The sequence below is a fragment of the Musca domestica genome, unplaced genomic scaffold, assembly GCF_030504385.1.
Source record: "Musca domestica strain aabys unplaced genomic scaffold, Musca_domestica.polishedcontigs.V.1.1 17, whole genome shotgun sequence".
Lineage (NCBI taxonomy): Eukaryota > Metazoa > Arthropoda > Insecta > Diptera > Muscidae > Musca > Musca domestica.
Window position 1 is genome coordinate 3,246,903 of NW_026712230.1, and position 21,126 is coordinate 3,268,028.

General features: G+C 35.2%; 1 protein-coding gene across 1 annotated transcript in view; it reads left to right on the top strand.

Moving 5' to 3' along the window:
* The window catches only part of LOC101896748 (protein prickle), a 153,525-nt gene that overhangs the window by 117,818 nt on the left and 14,581 nt on the right, over positions 1-21,126 (top strand). Inside the window, exons 4-5 of the mRNA XM_011292690.3 lie at positions 8,494-8,607; positions 20,876-21,004. Of these exons, the coding sequence (XP_011290992.2) occupies positions 8,494-8,607; positions 20,876-21,004 (243 nt within the window). The remainder of the gene's footprint in view (positions 1-8,493; positions 8,608-20,875; positions 21,005-21,126) is intronic.

Below are 21,126 nucleotides of genomic sequence, written 5' to 3' on the forward strand. Positions count from 1 at the left end.
TTTTATCATGGATATCATCTTATTTGCAAGGGCGTACACAGAGAGTTTCTTTCAATAATGTTCTTTCTAAACAGATAACTGTGTACTCTGGTGTCCCCCAGGGTAGCCATTTAGGTCCTCTACTTTTTGTATTGTATCTAAATGACCTTCCAACGGTTATACGTTACTCTAAGATCCTAATGTTTGCTGATGATGTCAAACTTTTTTGTAATATGGACTCTCATATTAGTTCCCTTAACTTGCAACATGATATCTACTGCCTTGTTAATTGGTGCAGTGCTAATGGTATGACGCTAAATCTCAAGAAATGTAAAAAACTGTCTTTGTTTAGAACACAACCTTTTAAAAATGATTACCTCATTGGTTCTTACAAATTGGACAATGTAGACTCATTCGTTGATCTTGGTGTAATTTTAGACAAAAAATTGCGTTTTAATTTGCATATTGATTCATGTGTAAATAAAGCCAAGTCATTGCTGGGTTTTATAAAAAGATGGTCAAAAGAATTTGACGATCCTTATGTGACTAAGCGTTTATTTATTAGTTTGGTTCGGCCCACTTTAGAATACGGTTGCGTATTGTGGAGTCCTTTTTACAAAACATATTCTGCTAAATTGGAATCAGTACAAACCCAATTTCTTTTATTTGCTCTCAGAGGATTAGGATGGGATATAAATGATACACTTCCACCATATGAGAATCGCCTAAAACTAATTGATCTTCCGACACTGGAAAAGAGACGTTTAATGTTAAGAGCTTTATTTATTATAAAACTTTTGCGTGGCGAAATCGATTCACAGTTTTTAACCGGTGAATTAAATTTTAATATTCCTGCTCGTAATACTCGAAATTACATACCACTTAAACTTTGCTTGGCTAAATCCAATTATGAATCTTATAATCCTATGAGGTCTTTATGTGATATCTACAACAAATTATATAATGAGATATCATTGACAGACCCTTTGCATGTCATTAAACACACTATTTTACATCTTTAGTATTAAAGCAAGTAGTTGCCAGATTCTCTACTCTTATCTGTTATATGTTGTTTTATTTCCTGTGTGTTGTCTTTATTTGTGAATTTAAACAACCGGCTGATGTATAACTGTAGCTGGTTTCCCTAACGTACTAACCCTCCATAGTTCGGACTATGGGGTGTACGCGCTCTCTACGTAATTGGGAGGTGGCCCCCTCGGTCGGCAGGGGCCTATATCGACTACAGAAAGTAGTCGATATAGGCCAAATCTGCGCCCAACCCTTTCGGATCCTCCCACATAAATGGTCAAAAACTAACAGACATTGACTGAGGGTGTACATGTGTCGGCATAACTGACTGACACCTTTTTCTTTTTACCCTGAAAGCAAGAATTTTTCAAGCAAGTTAAACAATAATATTCTACTACATAATTTTGTGGGTGATCGTAAAAAACTAATACCTTTTTCCAATGGGAAAAGAAAAAACTTTTATGCAAAAGTATCTGCATCCACTTTATGCTACAAACTCCAGTAAGATCGGTAGGAGAATAGTCATATGAGGGCCATACAAAAACGGGAGCCTATATAGACAATTTTATACTACAACGATTGTAATCTATTGCGAGTCTTAAATCAATTTATATATAATTTTGTGGGTAAATATGACTAGAATGACTAGGACAAATAAGGACAATTTTGAAGCCGGTTCTAGAAACCATTATGAAGTACAAATACCAAATTTCACACAAATCGATTAGAAAATGTGGCTTAAATCGCCAAAATACCGAATATTCGAAGGAACCGTTATAGATATTCAATGTTCTGCGACCGGAACTAGAACCCATTACGAACTACAAATACGAATTTTTGGAAAAGTCCGTAGAAAAATGTGAGTAAAACCATCAAAATACCGAATATCGTGAAGTACCGTTATACGACGTCTATACGAAAACGTGTGATTCGCCAGCGGAGCTAAAACCCATAACAAATCACAAATACCAATTTTTAGAGAAATTGGGGGAAATATGTGGCTAAAACTATCAAAGTACCGAATATTGGGAGCTACCCTTATATGGGGGCTATACGAAAACTTGGACCTATATAACCAATGTGCTGTCACCGAAGCTGGAACCCATTACAAACAACAAATATCATTTTTAAGACAAACCCGTGGAAAAATGTTGCAAAAATCATCAAATTGCCGAATATCGGAAGGTATTGTTATACGGGGACTATACGAAAACGAGCTATACATACAATGTTCCGCCACTGGAGCTAGAACTCAGAACGAACTACAAATACCAATTTTTAGACAAATTGGTGCAAATATGTGGCTAAAACTATCAAAATACCGAATATCGGGAGGTACCGTTATATGGGGCCTATCCCAAAGGTGGACCGATATATATTTTTTCAATACCAACCAGACACAATGCAAGCTACTGTGCCAAATTTTAAAACTCTAAGTCCAAAAAAGTGAGCTGTATCGTGATTTCAAAAGACAGACAGGCGGACATCGTTAAATCGACTTAGAAGTTTATGCAGATTATGAATATATATACTTTTGGGGTCTATGACGAAAATTTAGCGGCATTGCAAACAAATTTAATATATCCTACTTTCCAAGGTGGAGGGTGTAAGTAGAACGACAGCAAAAAGAGTTTCCCTGATTTGCAAAAAGTCAACATAATTTTTCGATTTTTCGACAATTACGACCGAAATTACAACCGAATATGAATTTTTTTTAAAGCAAAAATATATCGTAAGTTGAAGAGTAAAAACCTTATTAATTGTTTAATGGTAGGGAACCTATAGCTTATAGGTTCATATCTTGTTAAATTGTGAAGATTCAGGAATAAGGATTTATTTTTCATTGAGTCTCTTCTTCTTCAGGAAGGTACACACATGGGTCCGAATTTGGTACCATTGGGAGTATTTTTATAATTTTTTTAAAGTTCAAGCCCACTACTAGTCTTCGCCTTTAATAAAACATAGTAGTTTTTTATTTTAATTTTTTGTTCATTTATATCTCTGCCCTAGGATATACTGAAATCATTTCCATTGATCAATAAATGATTAAACAATATCCACCTCTGCCAATGTCATTTGTCTTTGCAGATGACAACTAAGAGAATTCATCAAAGCACCTACGTAACCAGTATTTTCCCCTCCTAACGCTTACATTGATTATGATGAAATACAACATCACAAAGGGGAATAAATTCTCTGAAACACCCAATAAAGTATCAAAATATCAATTACAGGATTTGTATCTATAGAGAAAAGACAGCGACACAGACGAATCGCACAAATATTTTATTTATTTAGTTCTATTTTTATAAAAAATAAAAGATAAAATACTCCCAACATTCGCATATACGCCGAACATATTTAACACAGATGTGTGGGGTTCCATTGCACCACCAAAAACCCAAAAAAAAAAGGAACAACCTGACTCTAAGTACAGCTATGAATGAATGCCTGGCTGGCTGGCTGATACATGAACTACGTTCCCAGCCATCCGGCGAGTTTCATTCAATCTCCCCAAATAAAAAACACAAGAAAATGATTGTGGCATAAATTATTGCCGTGAATTGTCCAATGCTGTAAAATAAATCTTCTGCAATCTTGTTCATTTTTTTCGACGACGATGATGTTGTTTTAACTCTCTTTTCTGACCGTCGACGATTTTTGTTTATTTTTATTTTGTCTGGCACTGCCGCCATCAGCTGGGTAGCTGGGTTTGTATTTTTGATCTTTTTGTGCATTTCCTTTTATTACCAACATCATGTCAGTCAAATTCGTTTGATATACCCTCATAAAATATGGTTTTAGGCCCTCCTCTCCAATATTTTCATTTGAACAATCAAAGGATTCGTTCGTTCGTTCGTCCATTCACAACTCTGTTGATTGTGACATACAAAGGACAAACCGACCAGTATTTAATCAAATTTGTATGAATCATTTAGCAGAACCAAAAACGAAACTGCACAATCAAATTAAATATTTAAACAAAAATGAATCTATGACTACGTCAAAAGGCGCCCAAAAAATGTAAGGTATTTTTCCAATTTGAGTAAATTGTTTAATATATTCCGAATATTGCAATGTAATTGGGTTGAGAACAAATAATCATTGCCAAGATAACTCTTTTATTTTTCATGATTTTCTTTTTGGTTTTTTTTTTTCGAAATGTCCACATGTTTCTGTCGTATATCATGATTTAAATACATTTCATGTAGGGTTTTTTTCTTTTTGCTACCCCAAACCTAACACTGTCCATCACGTTTAAAATGTCCAGTATAGTTTTCAGTTGATGTTGGCCGTTCATCCATTTAGTATGCGGGATAAAAGAGTTTGTCAAATTGGACGTCAAAGAATGCAAAACAATCAAGGTGCGATTTAAAATTGTTTTATTCAATGTAAACGGGGAATAATTGAATGCGGACGGAATGTGAGATATGTATGCATGGATGTGTGTGTAGATATTTAAATGACTGAAGTGATGGGATATTTTCAATGTTATTGCAAGTCAAATAAAATTGATGGCAGTTATAGTCGGTTAAGACTGACGTACGGTAATAGTTGTATCAGAAGGACTGTCTGGGAAACATTTTTTTTGCATAATGTATATTATAACTTAGCAGTAAAAATCTCAGTCATAATAACAAATCAGAGTAGTTATAAAATCATGAAATAATTCCAGTATAATAATTCAATATATATTTTTAAGTACAGGGTGAGATGAAAAACCCGCAACCAACTTCAGACGGCTGTCATTTCTAAATCACTCGTCCGACAGCTGTTAAAATATTCCAGTGACAGCAGATTGTATTGTTTACAAGCGTACAAACCACAAGTGGCTATCGTTAGAGCACTCCAGCATTTAAATGTGAATAAATCTTTTGTGCCTCGTACCATCGCTCGTTACCGTGATACTGGTAGCGTAGCCCGACGTCAACGAAGTGGACGGAAGAAAACAGCAACATCAGCAGAAATGGTTCGAAAATTAAAGAAGTCGCTTCTTCGAAACTCACGTCGCAGTGGCAATATTCCATTCGGCAAATATTGAAAAACGTAGCTGGGGTAAAGCCATTGAAATTCCAAAAACTGCAAGAACTTACACCGCAACGGAAAGAAAATGGACTCAAAAGAGCTAAAGAGTTATTTCGCTTGGAGGAATTTGGTGAACCGCCGAATTTGGTTTTCTCCGATGAGAAAACGTTCGTCGTCCAGCAGTTTTAAACAAACAAAATTATCGTGTTTACTTGCCAAAGAGGTCAGCTGAAAATGTGCACCTTCGGATGGCCACCAGAACTCAAGCGTCGGCCATGGTGATGGTGTAGGTCGCCATAACAGCCGATGGTCGCTCTCCTCTCGAATTAATCGACCGTGGCATCAGAATAAATGCCGAATATTATCGCGAAAATATTCTGGAGGGTGTATTATACCTTGGACATTGCAACAGGACTCGGCACCATTGCAATCGGCACGCGCCACCCACGAATGGTTACAATGAGGTTCCTCGCTTCAATTCCACCAAAATCTTCGGATACCAATCCGTTTGACTATTGTGTCTGAAGTATTTTGAAAAGCAAGGTTGGCACTGAAAAATACTAAAGTGTCGATCACCTCAAGCAAGCACTTCGCCGGTAATGGACCAAAATACCGCAGAGCAACATTCGGGCAGCGTGTGAAGGCATAATACTTGCCAAGGTTGGCAAATTCGAACAAATGTAAACTTATTCTAAAATTTGATGGTATTTCCGACATTTTTTGCTTTCATTCAATAAAGTTTAAAAAAATGTAAAAATTATGGTTTTGTTGCCGTTTTTTTATCTCACCCTAAATAAATTTATTTAAAATCAATGTAATTTAAGGGCAGTAATAGATAGCCGTATTGCCCCTACTATTCATTTTGAAGGTTTATATCTTAAATTGACTATTCTGTTCAATTATTTTACTGCCCTACTAGCAAATGTGCGCTACTTCATTAGCGGAAGTAAACAGTTTAAAAACTTTAAAATTCTCAATTTATCATATTGCAGATTACAATTCCACACCTTTATATGTATAATAGTTTTGGGAGTACCCTTAAAATATGAACACCCGAACTCATTTCATATCCCTGGAGGAATATGAAGCCATTTACAATTTTAAACCAGGGCTGCAAATCGAACCGCTATTTCTGTAAATAAGCCAAGTGAACTAAACCATTGTCTAAAAAAATTTGAACTGAACCAATACCTGTATTTCAATCAAAAACAATTTGAAAGCTATCAATCGGTTTTGCCAAAAGATGTATAGCCTCATCCAATTTCCGTGGGGCAGGAACTTAAAGGAGTGGACCTATATTGTCTATTTTTGCATCTGACCAAGTTGTGATAAAAATATTAGGATTCGAAGAGATTGATTGGTTCTCAATCTAAAGGGTATAACATGTACTAAGAGCTTTGTTTTCCTTTTGTGGGGGAGGTATCAAAGGATTGTCCCGTAATTACCCACCCGAACTAGATATAACTTTGATAATCGGATACTCCTTTCTCGAATTATGGTGCGCACCAGTAAGCCAGACGGTCGGATAGACACCCTTAGATCGATACTAAATGCCCTGAAACGGATTTATTTGAACGGAGATCTCAGGTCTAACGCCGTTATTTGGGTGAGGTATGTTTTGGCAGTGTCAATTGATATATCTCTGTTGCCATAAGGCGTATAAGGTAACGAACCAGACAAATCGACAAGTAGTTTGGGGCCTTATTTCGAACATTAGCTTCCGGCAATAGCTATAGGTGTATGGAGAAATAAAACATTATCCTGGCCCGCAAAGTATGACTAATTACTCTATAATAATGCTGGTCTATTTCCACCTTTTATACTACTCGCTAAGTTTAAGTACGAATTGTTGAATCTCATCCTAGAGTGATCATCAAACAAACTTGTATAGCTTAAGTCCCATTTGGTTCGCACATTAACTATTTTGTACCATTTCGTAAATGGGCGTTATTTTCCTTTCCCATTAAAGTACAAAAATATAAAAAGTCCCGGATTATTTCGTAGCCTGAACAAATTAAAAATTGCATATTCTTAAGTACAAAGATCTTAATATTCCGACGAAATTCTCTCTCTCTCCCTTTGAACCAAACTTTTGGTATACAAACACGTATAATTACAAAATTTCACCTTTAGGTACTTTTCATACATTCAAGTAGAGAATTTCCAAAAGTACCTTCTTAAATCGAGGGTAGGACTAGCGGGGAGATAATTTTAAAAATAGGTGAAAGCGCTAACTCATTCCGGTCGCTTTATAAAAGTACGGCACTATATAAAGCTTTTTGTCTTTTTAGTCCACCATAGTTCAAATTTCCAAAAATACCTTCTTATCGCACATTAATCCCATATTTAATAATTAACTATTTTGCATTAAGTAAATCTAATTTCAGAAAACATGTTGCCAAGGTTGAACATATCGATTACAAATTTAAAAATTGTACAACACTCAGTACCAAAAACGGACTAAATGTTGTACTGTTCGAGCTAAAAATTCTAACGTCTCCAACCTACTTTTGTTTGGTACCAATAGTGTGAAATGTTAAGATTGTGACGTTAAAAGTATATATATATATATTTTTTTTTTGTTTTTGTACATTTGAGTATTATATATTACTTTTTAGTAAAAATATCCTTAAATACTGCAGCTCAGCCTCCCCTCACACCAGAAGCAGCCTAGTATATAATAAATCTCAGAAATCTAGCTCCCTTTCTTGTGTCTGACAAAGCTAATTATAAAATTTAAGAATTCTAGCCCCAGTAATACAATTATTAGTATTTCGCAGCACTTTTTTGTACTAATTGCCCGACACCTTATTGTATGTCTAGCATCTATGATAGCCTACGAGGTCTAATAGTAAACAATTTACGTCGTAAACACAGTTTGTAGTACTTTGTAGTACCTTCATTAAAACGAATTTCAGAAAGAAAACCTTATGTGATGTGTATTGTTAATAGAGACTAGTATGCGAATTTTGAAGATTCCCTAAAGTGCAGAATTGTAGTCCAAAAAAACACAGTTTTTTTTCGTTTTAAGAACTCTGTGCTTCAATGATAATATATTTAATGATTGCTAAAACTCAAAGACATAATTTAAAATATTTAAGGGTATAAAGTACGAATTTTGCAAATTGAATATTTTGCGTAATTATATGTTTGGTACATGAACCAATATATGCGTATAGGTGATATAACTATATCTGAGCCAACTTGAAGCAAATTTGAATAATACGAAATATATTTTCTACATCATAAGTTTCGTCACACAGAATAAGTTAAAGCTTACATTATTACAAGCACCATTTCTATTTTGTTTTTTGCTATGTACATATTCTAAAATAAAAACAAACAACATTTACCCTTGTATTAAAGAAAAAATTATTCCGAATATTTGTCTTCTCAAAAAAAAACCTTAAATGTTCACACTTAGAACATAATTCTCTACTCCTTCTTTTTTGTTTCCAGGTGCGTTTGTATTTCTCACAAATATCCGATGATAAAGTGCCATATGTCAACAGTCCCGGAGAGCAATATCGAGTGCGGCAATTGTTGCATCAGCTTCCGCCGCACGATAACGAGGTAAGTGTTACAGTCAGCGCAATTTCTAACTAACAACCGATAAAAATGGCCAACACATGGCAATAGCAGCAAATAACATCAACATCAATTCTCTTAATTAAAGTAATTCCAAAGACAATCAATTTTCATCAGTGACTGCACACCTCCATGTGGAGAAATGTGTTTTCTTCTGCTCCATTGGACTGAACTGAACTTTTGCATTCGGTAATAAATTGAAATTGTAATTCCTATTTAGCTCTTGGCCATTAAAATGCAGATTTAGTTTGTTTCAATTAGATGTACAACAGGATACAAATCGAAAAAATATAGTTTTCACATGTTAATGTTACATTGGGGCTGAAGTAGTTTGGGGATCGACACCATTGATGGGAGCACTTGTGAATAACACCCACTTGAGAGTTTGGTGGAAAAAGACAGGATCCATGTTGCAACAAATAACCCAGAGAGGGTTATAACACTAACAAGCTGTACATATACACATTAAGTTGAGATTATAAGTACCATATGAATGTTGTAAATGATGTTGCCAGATTATTGATATTTAAAAAGAAAATCTTTATTTCCCAACAAGGATTAAAACCCAACACTGAAGTTTCTACTTAAGGACTTACATTATAAGTTGCATTTTAAAAATTTTAAAAATAGAATTTCGATTCAACCAAAACTTTTACTGAGCAGCTGCTTCTTTTAAGAGTCTATAAGTAGAAGATTTGTTTTATTTGCAGGACTTCTTTCTTCGCTCTGAAACGTTAGGGAAAAGTCCCAAGGAACAAATAATGCAAGAGCATAGCTTGATGGAAAATACTTATATACTTTCTACAATGAAATCTAGGTATAACCCTGCGAAACAAAAGTCCGAAGTAGGAACGTTTTCCTACTTGTATGACCGACACATGCCCGAATTCCGCCACAAATTTCGAAGAAATTTTTTTCTTATTGTAGAGCTCTAGAAAAACTCAATAAGAAAACAAGCAAAAAAGCCCGGGCCGAACTTTGAGTACCCTTCACCATTTGGAACGAATTTGAAAATGAAATGAAAACAATAAAATCCGTTAAATAAATAATAAATATGTAGGCAATTTTTATCATAAGCCATCACAACATTCAAATGGGAAAGTTGAAAAAATCGGTAAATAATGTAGCTAAAATCATCACCATTATATGTGGGCTATACCAAAACGTGGACCTGGACAAACAATTTACCGTCATAGGCTGTAGTATCCATTACGAACTTCAAATAGCAAACTTGAACCGTTTCCGGTGAATAATGTCGTTAAAATCATAAAAATACCGAATATCCGGATTTACCGTGATATATATGAAGGGCTATATGAAGACGTGGACCTGCACAGACAATTTTCTGTCATAGGCTGTAGTATCTATTACGAACTTCAAATATCAAATTTGAAACATATCCGTTGAGTAATGTCGCTTAAATCACCAAAATACCGAAAAAGGGGAGGTACGATTATATGGAGGCTATAGCAAAACGTGAACCTTCATGACCCATTTTCAATACCAAAAATCCAGCAGACATAGTATACCTTTGAGTAAAATTTTATCAATCTACTTCATTTCGTTCGGAAGCTAGAGTGATTTTCACAGACGGATGGACATCGCTAAATTGACATAGAATTTTATGCTGATCAAGAATATATACAGTTTGTGGGGTCTAAAATGTATATTTCGAGGTGTCACAAACGGAATGACAAATTCAATATTCCCTCCATATTATGGTGGAGGGTATAAAAAAATGGTTTGAGTGTCTGTCTTTTTAAGAGGTTTTATGTGCTAACACATTTTGAAAGAAATAAATGTGTCATTGTTGTTGGGACGTCGGAGAAAAATGCCTTCGCCGATTAGTGTTTAAAGGTGACGGTGGCAGAAATGTTAGAAAGTCAGCAAAAAAATCAAATATGCGCACAATATTACTTTCGAGTTCGATCCGAAATCTAATTTCTAATTTCCCTTCCGAAATTTCCAAGGATATTCATGCGAATTTCGTCCAACTTCGGTTCGAATGCCGACTAAAACTTCAGAATTTAATCCGACTCTTCAGTCCGACAACACGTCAACCACTCCGTATAACTTTCGGTAAGAAGTCAGACGGTTCGGAGTCGCACAGAACTCAGACAGTTTGGTTCGCTATGTAGTTGGTCGGCTTATAATTCTATGTCTGTTTTGAGTGTGCGCATGTTGAAATCACGGTATTGAAAGAGGCCGATCCATAGAACGATATCTCCTGTTTTTCAATATTCCTGAGACCACAAATTCGACGAAATATAATATGGTATTTCAGTTTCTTTGGATGTATAATCTCTCTATAATCTCTCAGAGACCCCTTTATGCTCCAAACTCCCTTCTTTAGTCAATTATATGGCAACGTTACTCATGAAAGTTTCAAACTTTCTGCTTTGGCATTGTTGGATTTTTTGACCAACTACTTACATTTTTGCTAATGAATTTTTTCCCACAACTAACGAGCATTTTATACAATATTTTGTACGTAAAAGAGTAAACACATTGTTTGCGTGTGTATGTGTGTGTATTAGGGTGGGCCGATTATCCAAACTAGCATTTAGCGAAGATACAAGGATAAATATTATGATATTCTACCAAAGTTAGATCCAAATAAATATTAAACCTGACAAGTTTTCCTTTTAATATTCTATTCCTTTCTCGGTGTTTCTATTCTATGTATAACCATGGTTTGATAATTATACAAATTTTGTTAAAAAATAGTTTAAAAAATATCTGATTAACATTTTTGGCACTATTTTTCTATTTCGATTTCAAAATCACTGTTTCATTGATAAATCTCCATTCTTGAACCTAGGATACCAACATCCGCTCGCTGTGTTATAATATCGAACCACTTTATTACACCACAATGCATAACATAACCACAAAACAAGTTAAAGTTTAAAGTAAAACGGATAGATGTCTGTGTGTGAACTGGAGCTGCTTGAAAAAAATGAATTTCCCATATCAGATAACTTCATTGATTGGAATTGCCATGTTGTTAACAAGCAAAACCAGAACACTGGACAGAATTGTAAATGGTCAGAGGAGCCAAGCTCAGCAAGAGTGAACTCAACTGAACTGAACTTGGCTGCCTAGTCTGGCTTGCAAAATCAAACTGACAAACAATTCTCTTAACTTCATTGAGCGAGCCATCAGTTTTGGGCTACCGCCAATGGCAAGTACAACAACAACTTCTATGAGAACACCACTTACATCAACAGAAGACACACACAAAAAATTTGGTATCATATCAAAAGCACCAAGACCAACAACACAATATCAGCAATATAGAGCAGTGATTTTTTCCCAATTCCGGAAATGGACGTATGAAAATCTATCGACAGAATTCACAGCACACAAAGAAAAAAAATACATATAAACTTATATTATCGTAAAAGAGTAGAAGTACAAACGTACTGTGGTTGCGTTCTGATTTCTAATATTAAAATAAGTATTTGGTATTATTTGTGCGACTAAATTCATTGTTTTCAATAAATGCAAGGAATATCGGGCAGATAATAAAATAAGAGCTAAATAAGAAGACGTTTTGAATGTTTACATCTCGAAGTAAGTTTCCTCGGAGTCCGTACATTTATGGAAGAGTTCCAATTCATAGTTCATTGTGAGTTTCTGAAAAAAGACTGTGGATGCAATATGTACCATGAATCCTGCTAGTGCATTGTGTTCATCCTAATAAGAAATTGGAAGAAAGAAAGAATGGTGGAAAAAAGTAAGGTGTCAGCGGTTTAGTATATAGTTATGAGGATGATCGACGGCTAGAGATCTTGCCGTGTAGTATTTAGCCACATAAATCATCTGGCTAATTGAAAAATTACTGTAGGGTCAGTGTTAGAGAACGGAGACAAATCATGTAACTTGCTCCCCCACTATCCTGTATCTCACGTTAATGAGTGTTGGACAGTGGCAGACCAGATTTTCGATCGTCTCAATTTCTTCTTTGTCCTGACATTTTCTATAGTAATCAATGACATCGCTGTCCCATTTCGTGGTCATTGCCCTCACCTTGCAGTGACCTGTGATGATACCCACCACATGTTTTAAGTCAGGTTTAGACAATGACAGTAGCGACTTTGTTCTCTTCTCCGAGAGTATGGACCATATTCCGAGTAGTGTTTATGTATTACCTGTGGGAAGTGGCACAGTGGTGGTTTGACCGAGTTCTCAATTTCAATGGTAGTTGATTTCGGATCCTAGTCTAGCCGTCTGCAGTCTCGTTGCCTGGAATATTGTAATGACAAGGAACCCAACAGTTCATGATGGACAACCTAGCATTTTCCAAGGATCTCCTGCAGTCCAAAATAAACCTTAGACTTGACAGTAAAGGAGTTTAGGGCTTTCAGTGCCGCTTGACTATCGACGTATATAGTCTCCGGACTGCTAACCTTGTTGTTCCTCGTTACCAACAGGTCTATGGCTTTTTTGACCGCAAAACTTTCCGCCTGAAATACGCTGCTGTCGTTTCTAAACTTGTAGGATTCGCGAACATTAAGAGTGTTACAGCAGACACCAGCTCCCGTTCCGCATTCCATTCTTTGAACCGTTGGTATAGACAGCTATGCCGCAGAAACGTGGGCGAACAATTTACTCATACGCCCATTTAATGATGTGTGGTTTAAAGTTCCAGCTTCTACCCATGGAGTCCTTGCAAACATAAAATGCAATCAAACCCCTCTTTGCTCGCTTCTCGGTGTTCCTCTTCCAGCTTAGTTGGCGGTTGAGTATAGTGCCGAGGTATTTAGCTTCAAAGGATAGGTTTAGCGTGACCCCATCGGTGATATAAAGGAAAGACCTTTAAGTTTCCACGTAAATAGGACGATCTCTCTTTTTGAATCCATGAATTTTAAATATTTGTTAATAAAAACCAGTAAAGAAAGTCCTAAAGTCGGGCGGGGTCGATTTTATGATACCCTACACCACTTTGCTAATTCAGTTGAGCTCCACATAACAACTAAAAGTTTTTATGGGAGAATTCAATCATACACCCTATGATTATAATTACAATTTAAAATTTAAAGGACTAAATACGCCGAAGCATTTGTACTTTTTAAATTCGGACTTGTATTGCCCATTTGGTGCAAAATTAATTCTAAATCAGATAAAGATATATATGAGAGCTAAATCCAAATCTGAACCGTTCTCGATAAAATTTGGCAAAGATATTTCTGAGCTGTATTTGATATATTTCCCTGAATATCGTTGTTACGGAGTGCATATTACGACTGTGGGTAACAAATACAATAAATCGGATGAACAATATATATGGAAGCTATAACTATATCTGAACCGATCTCCACCAAATTTGACATACTACCTTCTAGACTTAATTCGGTCGTACGTGCCAAATTCCATCCCATTTGGACAAATATTAGACGTTTGGTGCACAATAAATGGTAAATCGGACGAAGTTATATATGGGAGCTAAATCCAAATCTGAACCGATCTCGATAAAATTTGGCAAAGATATTTCTGAGCTGTATTTGATATATTTCCCTGAATATCGTTGTTACGGAGTGCATATTACGACTGTGGGTAACAAATACAATAAATCGGATGAACAATATATATGGGAGCTATAGCTATATCTGAACCGATTTCGGTAAAATTTGGCATACTTATTTTCAGGCCTAATTTGGTTGTATGTGCAAAATTCCATACTATTCGGGCTGATATTATACGTTTGGTGCACAGTAAAAGGCAAATCGGACAAAGATATATATGGGAGCTATATCTAAATTTTCACCGATTATCTCCAATTTCAATAAGGTTCGTCCTTGAGCCAAACAAATGTTGTTTGTAAAATTTCATCTCAATCGGATAATAAATGCGACCTGCATTTTGTTCACAAGAATACATGGACAGACGGACGAACGGACAGACGGACTGACATGCATAAATCAACTCAGAAAGTGATTCTATGCAGATCATCAAAAGGAACTATGGGTCTATCTCGTTTCCTTTTGCCTGTTACAAACAAATGCACAAAGACTTAATACCCTGACCACCTTGTGGTGTAGGGTATAAATACCTCCCTATATTCGGTATTTTGATAATTTTGGCGAAATTATTCACCGGAAATGTTTCAAACTTCGTATTTGCACTTAGTAATGAGTACTACAGCCTGTGACAGAAAATTGTTTATGCAGATCCAGGTACCTGTATATTTTTTCGGTACCTCCCTATATTCGATGATTTTTTATACTTTATTCATCGGAGATGTTTATAATTTTCTACTCACACTTTGTAATGGGTACAACAGCCTATGACATAAAATTGTATATACAGCTTATCTTGTATTTACATCCTCTTCGTATAGCGCCCATATATCAATAGACTTTTGAAATTTAATACAAATTTTTGGAACACATCCATAATCATTGGTACAAAAAAAAATCAGTCCACTTTTTGATGTAAGGATAACTCCGATTTCAAGTATTGTTTATGTTTCGGATATGTTTTTCATTTAATTTCGCCAAAATTTGGCGAATAGACGTGTTTTCTTTTTTTAAGCTCTACTTTCAGAATCTTCTGGAATTTCCCCGTAATTATTTTTGTGTTGCACAGAGTTTATATAGTCATATTCCATGCATACTTCAGGTTTGGAAATGTGCCTCCACAGTCTAATATTGACGGAAGCAGGAAAGTGGTGGCAAAACCTTGAAAATATTTTAAACAAGAAATTACAAAAACCTCAAATTGTAACGTTCTGTATCAAATCGTTCAAAAGTGACAGTCCAATATTTGGACAATCAAACATACACACATGAGCTACATCCGATTAGATATCTACGATGCCCATGAATATGTGAATACATGGACTAAAAAAATAATTTTGAAGAATTATAAATTTCTAATAAATTGATTTTTTTAAATCAGCCGGAGATTTATTCTCCCAAACAACTCTTTAGGCAACTTGCCATTCTATAATTGTAGTCATTTTTTCCGCATTTTTCCACTTAATTCACGGTGCAACGCTTACAAACAGGAAGAATGACCAAAATCTATAGCCATAATAATGAAATAAAGAAATTCAGAGAGAAAAAGCCAACCAAAGTGTAAAATGTTCAAAATATCAGAAAAAAACGACCATTGTGAGCGTCCAGGCAACATATCTTGGCCAGATAACCACATGTGTGGATGCATGTTGTTATTGCTGTTTGAGCCTTTTTGGTTGGGTACCAGTGGCGACGAACAAATCATAGGCTTTGGGATTAAAACTATAAACACCATATAAGTATCCAAGTGTGTGTGCTGTGCAATGAGTGGCATTGCATGGCCTGGAGGCCATGAGTGTAGGCACCATCGAATGCATGAGCTTTTCGGTATGATATCTCCTGTCTGTCTGTCTACCTAAGGTCCATTGTTGGTTACAGGGCTGCGTATGTGATAGTATTTGCATACAACTCAAGTACGTTCGGACACATTTAAATCTAACTGACGACGATAGAGACTTTGGCCAAAATGGTTATGTTTGTTTGGTATGACGGCTACTGTTTTTTTGTTTGGTCTCGCCATACCAAAGGCAAGAATTTGAAAACTAACACTCAAATGCAGTCGTCGTCATCGTCGTCGAACCGTCTCCGTGAAAAACAACATCCCAAGACAACAGCAGCAACAATAGCAGCTTTCATTGTTGGCCCAACATCTAACGCTTTAACCATATCATATTACCCCCAGAACATGGTCATGGCAACAGAGAACACCAGAAGTTTACCACTATTATTAATATGGTGGGACGCTTAGGACGTCCGTAATGTATGCTATTTTATAACATGTGATGATACCATTGGACAACGGCATAACTTTCAACTGGGAAGCTTTATCATATATTGAATTTTGGAAATTGCAGAACCATATATTGAATTGAAAAATTTTAAACGAATATATTTGGCATTGTTAAACCTATGGGAGAACGATAATTTCCAAAATATAATTTTAATAATTATAAAGACCTTCCGACTATTCAGGTTGGTTAACAATAGAGAGATTTGAAGAATTTTTAATATTTGGCAAAAAATATATAATTATCGATTCACATTTTAAATAATATCGTACCAAGTCTTCTCCAGGTCTTAAAATATATGCGTATAAAAATAATGACTTTTACATTCTCGGCATTGGGCCACTTGTTTAAAGAGACTTGCAAAAGACCAACTTTACATTAGATCAAATGTTAGTACAAATATTGCATGTGAGATGTTTGAAAATAACTTGCGAATGTTATGATAACACTGTGCTACACAAAAAATTATAAGGGGAAAATCCAGCAGATTATTAAAATAGTAGTAGTAAGTAGTTATAAAGAACTTCTTGGGTAGATTCTCAGACAATTTCATTGAAAATTTTGGCTACAATCATCAACATACCGAATATCAGGGGTGGGGTACAGTTATATGGGGGCTAACAATATCATGCACTGATATAGCCCATCTTCGTACTTGACCTGCCTGCTTTCTATCTTAATTCGTCTTGACTTTAGTGTGATTGCAACATACAGACAGACGGAAGGGTAGTTATAAATCATCTCAGAATTTTACGCTGATCAAGAATATACAGGGTGACATAAAAAAAACTGCAACAACGTCAAACGCCATAGTTTTTACTTTTTTTAAATTTGATTGACTGAAAGCAAAAAATGTCGGAATAACATCAATTTTAAGAATACGTTTAGATTTGTTCGAATTGGTCACCTTTGGCACGAATTATGGCCTTTAAACGGCCAATGAAACCGTAAAACCCGCCCGAATGTTGCTCTGCGGTATATTGGTCCATTCCGGGTGAAGCGCTTGCTTGAAGTGATCGACACTTTGGTATTTTTTAGTGTCAACTTTGCTTTCCAAAATACTCCAAGCGAGGAACCTTTTTTTCTAAGCATTCTTGGGTGCCGCGTGCTGACTATTTTCGCGATAATATTCGGCATTTATTCTGATGCCACGGTCGATTAATACGAGCGGAGAGCGATCATCGGCTGTTATGGCCGCCCACACCATCACCATGGCCGGGGGTTGAGTTCTGGTGGCCAACCGAAGGTGCACATTTTCAGCTGACCTCATTGACAAGTAAACACGATCATTTTGTTTGCGAACTGCTGGACAACGAATGTTTTCTCGTCGGAGAAGACCAAATTTTTTAGAATTTCAATGGCTTTATTCCGAGCTCATTTTTCAATATTTGCCGAATGAAATATTGCGATATGTTCAGCTCACGGACCATTCTTCGGCCACTGCGACGCTTCTTTACTTTTCGAACTATTTCTGCTTATGTTGCTGTTTTTTTCCGTCCACTTCCTTGTCGTCGGGCTACGCAACCAGTATCACGGTAACGAGCGATGGTACGATTCACAAAAGATTTATTCACATATTAATGCTGGAGTGCTCTAACGATAGCCACTTCACAAATTACGAATCACGAATAACTTTTTTTCTGGAAAATTATCACCGAAGTGCTTTTGTATGCTTGTAAACAATATATTGAGCTGTCACTGGAATTATTTTAACAGCTGTCGGATGAGTGGCTTAATAATGACAACAGTCTGAAATTGGTTGCAGTTTTTTCATCTCACCCTGTATCTTCTTTGATAGGTCTAAAATGATAATTTCGATGAGTTGCAAACGGTGGAGGTTAAAAAACAAATTTTAGGTTTAGAAGCGTGCCTTTGTGAATTCGTGCAAAAATCTCCAACACAGTATCATTTTAGAAGGACGAATTCCGTATTTTTTGATACATTTTTCCTCTGACTTTTTTCGAGTTGACGAGAATATATATATATGTATATATATATATATATATATGTATATATATATATATATATATATATATATATATATATATATATATATATATATATATATATATATATATATATATATATATATATATATATATATATATATATATATATATATATATATATATATATATATATATATATATATATATATATATATATATATATATAGGCTCAATAGTTGTTATATTAGAAAAATTACATTCAGAATGTATGTACTAAAAATGAAAATTATGTCTTTTCACTTTTACTGTTAATCTAACACATATCCAATCCGAATCAAAATCTCCCTTAATACATATTATACCATCCACATTACTATGGAGGGTATATTAATTTTGCCATTCCGTTTGTAACTTCTCGAAATACTCATGTCAGACCCAACAAAGTATATATATTCTTGATCAGCGTAAAATTCTAAGACGATTTAGCCATGCCCGTCTGTCCGTCTGTCTGTCTGTTGTAATCACGCTATCTTTCGAACAAATTGAGATAGAAGGCTAAAATTTTGCACACATGTATATTTTGCCAGTAGGCAAGCCATATAACGGTACCTCCCGATATTCGGTATTTTGATGATTTTAGCGACATTATTCAGCGGAATTCTTTCAAATTTGGCATTTGAAGTTCGTAATGGATACTACAGCCTAAGACAGAAAATAATCTGTGTAGGTCCACGTCTTCGTATAGCCCCCATATACCATACCCCCCGATATTCGGTATTTTGATGATTTTAACGACATTATTTACCGGGATTGTTTCAAATTTCGCATGTGCGGATACTTCAGCTCATGCCAGAAAATTGTCTGTGCAGTTCCACGTCTTCGTGTAGCCCCATATAACAATACCCCCTATATTCGGTGTTTTGATGATTTTAGCTACATTTGAAACAGATTTTTCTTCAAGTTTCGTATTTAAATATTGTAATAACTTATGACAAAAGCTGCCTATACAGGTCCACGTCGTCGTATAGGCATTCGGTATTTTTAACATTTTAACAGAATTTTTAACGGATTTAATTTATTTATTTATTTTTTTTTTTTTTTTTTTTTTGGAAATTGTCAAATTTGTACCAAATGGTGGAGGGTATTAAGAGTTCGGTAGTTTTTTGCCAGTAGTCGGCACCATTTTCCAATGCTCGGCATGTCTATTTGCCAGTAGTCGGCATATGCTATTTCAGTAAAAAATATTATTTTGTATATTTTTTTATTTCAAATAGTATAAAACAATGCTGCATTACTAAATCACAGTTTAATTAACTAATTTCGTTTTTAAATAGTGTTTTATTAAATTATCATTCTAAACTAAATATAGGTAGAAAATCAAGAATAGTATGGTTACCTTCAGTAACGTATGGATTCAATCAGAATAAAAATGAGATTAAATAGAAAAGTACCTTTCTTGTATTTGAAACTTGTGAATTGATCTTTTTCCTTTATATAACCAACATTTTTTTAAATGCCACCGCTATCTAAAACGTCAAATAGCTGATTTAAAAAAACCTACTTAGTTTAGAAAAGTTGGTCAAAAAGCACAAATAAAAGCAACTGCCGACTCAAAACTATTTATTTGAATAGTTTTTGGATTAGTTTTTAATACTTTTCTCAAGTTTTGGTGAAATAGGTCAAAAATTATATTTTTCTAGTAATCGGCACCCCCTGCCTACTACTCTCTTTTTTTCTGTCAAAGATAAACAAATATATAAAAATGCGTAAAAATTGATAAAACTAAACCCGAAATTGGTAGAAATAGTGTACTATTTAAAGTTTGTTAATTTTATTCGTAACAACTACCTACCCTTTAAAACTATAAAAATAAGATTATTAAAGTAGCCTTTGAGACCTTGATATTATTTATCAATGCTTTTACAAAAACAAATATCAACACAATATCCAAACATAATGTAGGGTTCAGACCGTAGTGCACACATCATGGTGCATAAACGTGTCCATAGCTTAAAAAAGGAACATCAGTTTTTTTTTTCTTGCTCCTTCATTTTATGACCCCAGTAGTTGATAGACATTTTGCCAAACGTTCGGTTTTGTTCCTTCTGTTCTATTTATGTTTTGGCTTATTTTGATATATGCATGCAGTCAAAATATTTGTGGTCCTAGCAAATTCATAAATGAAGATGGTCGGTTGCGAACTTCTACTGCTGGCCAATGACTTGGATTTTAGTTGGCAATGTTTGTTGTTTTCTTCTCTTTTTTAAAACACTCCATCCAATGTTTGTTTATTTTCCTACGATCAAAAGTTGTTGCTGCTGTTGTTACTACTGCTGCCGTTACAGTTGCTATTCAAAACATTTAACTGGCATTTATTATTTAACAGTTGATGGCCTTGTTTGAAGACCATCTTTTTTTTTGCTGTTGTTTGGTCTGAAAGTTTTCATCATTGCCTTTGTACTTTATTTCGTTTTCTGTCTCTCTGTCATTTCAGGTTCGTTACTGTCACTCGCTGACGGATGAGGAACGCAAAGAACTTCGCCTATTCTCCACACAACGTAAACGTGATGCACTTGGACGTGGCAATGTCAGACCTCTGATGAGTGCACGTCCCTGCGACGGGGTAAGTAGATAGATATTTATCGATTTAAGATTAAATTTCAGCGTTCTCCCACCTCTTAAGCTGCCATGAAATTAGTTTGTAATTTTTGCATTTTCCATGGACGCTGATAGTGGGAGAAGGTC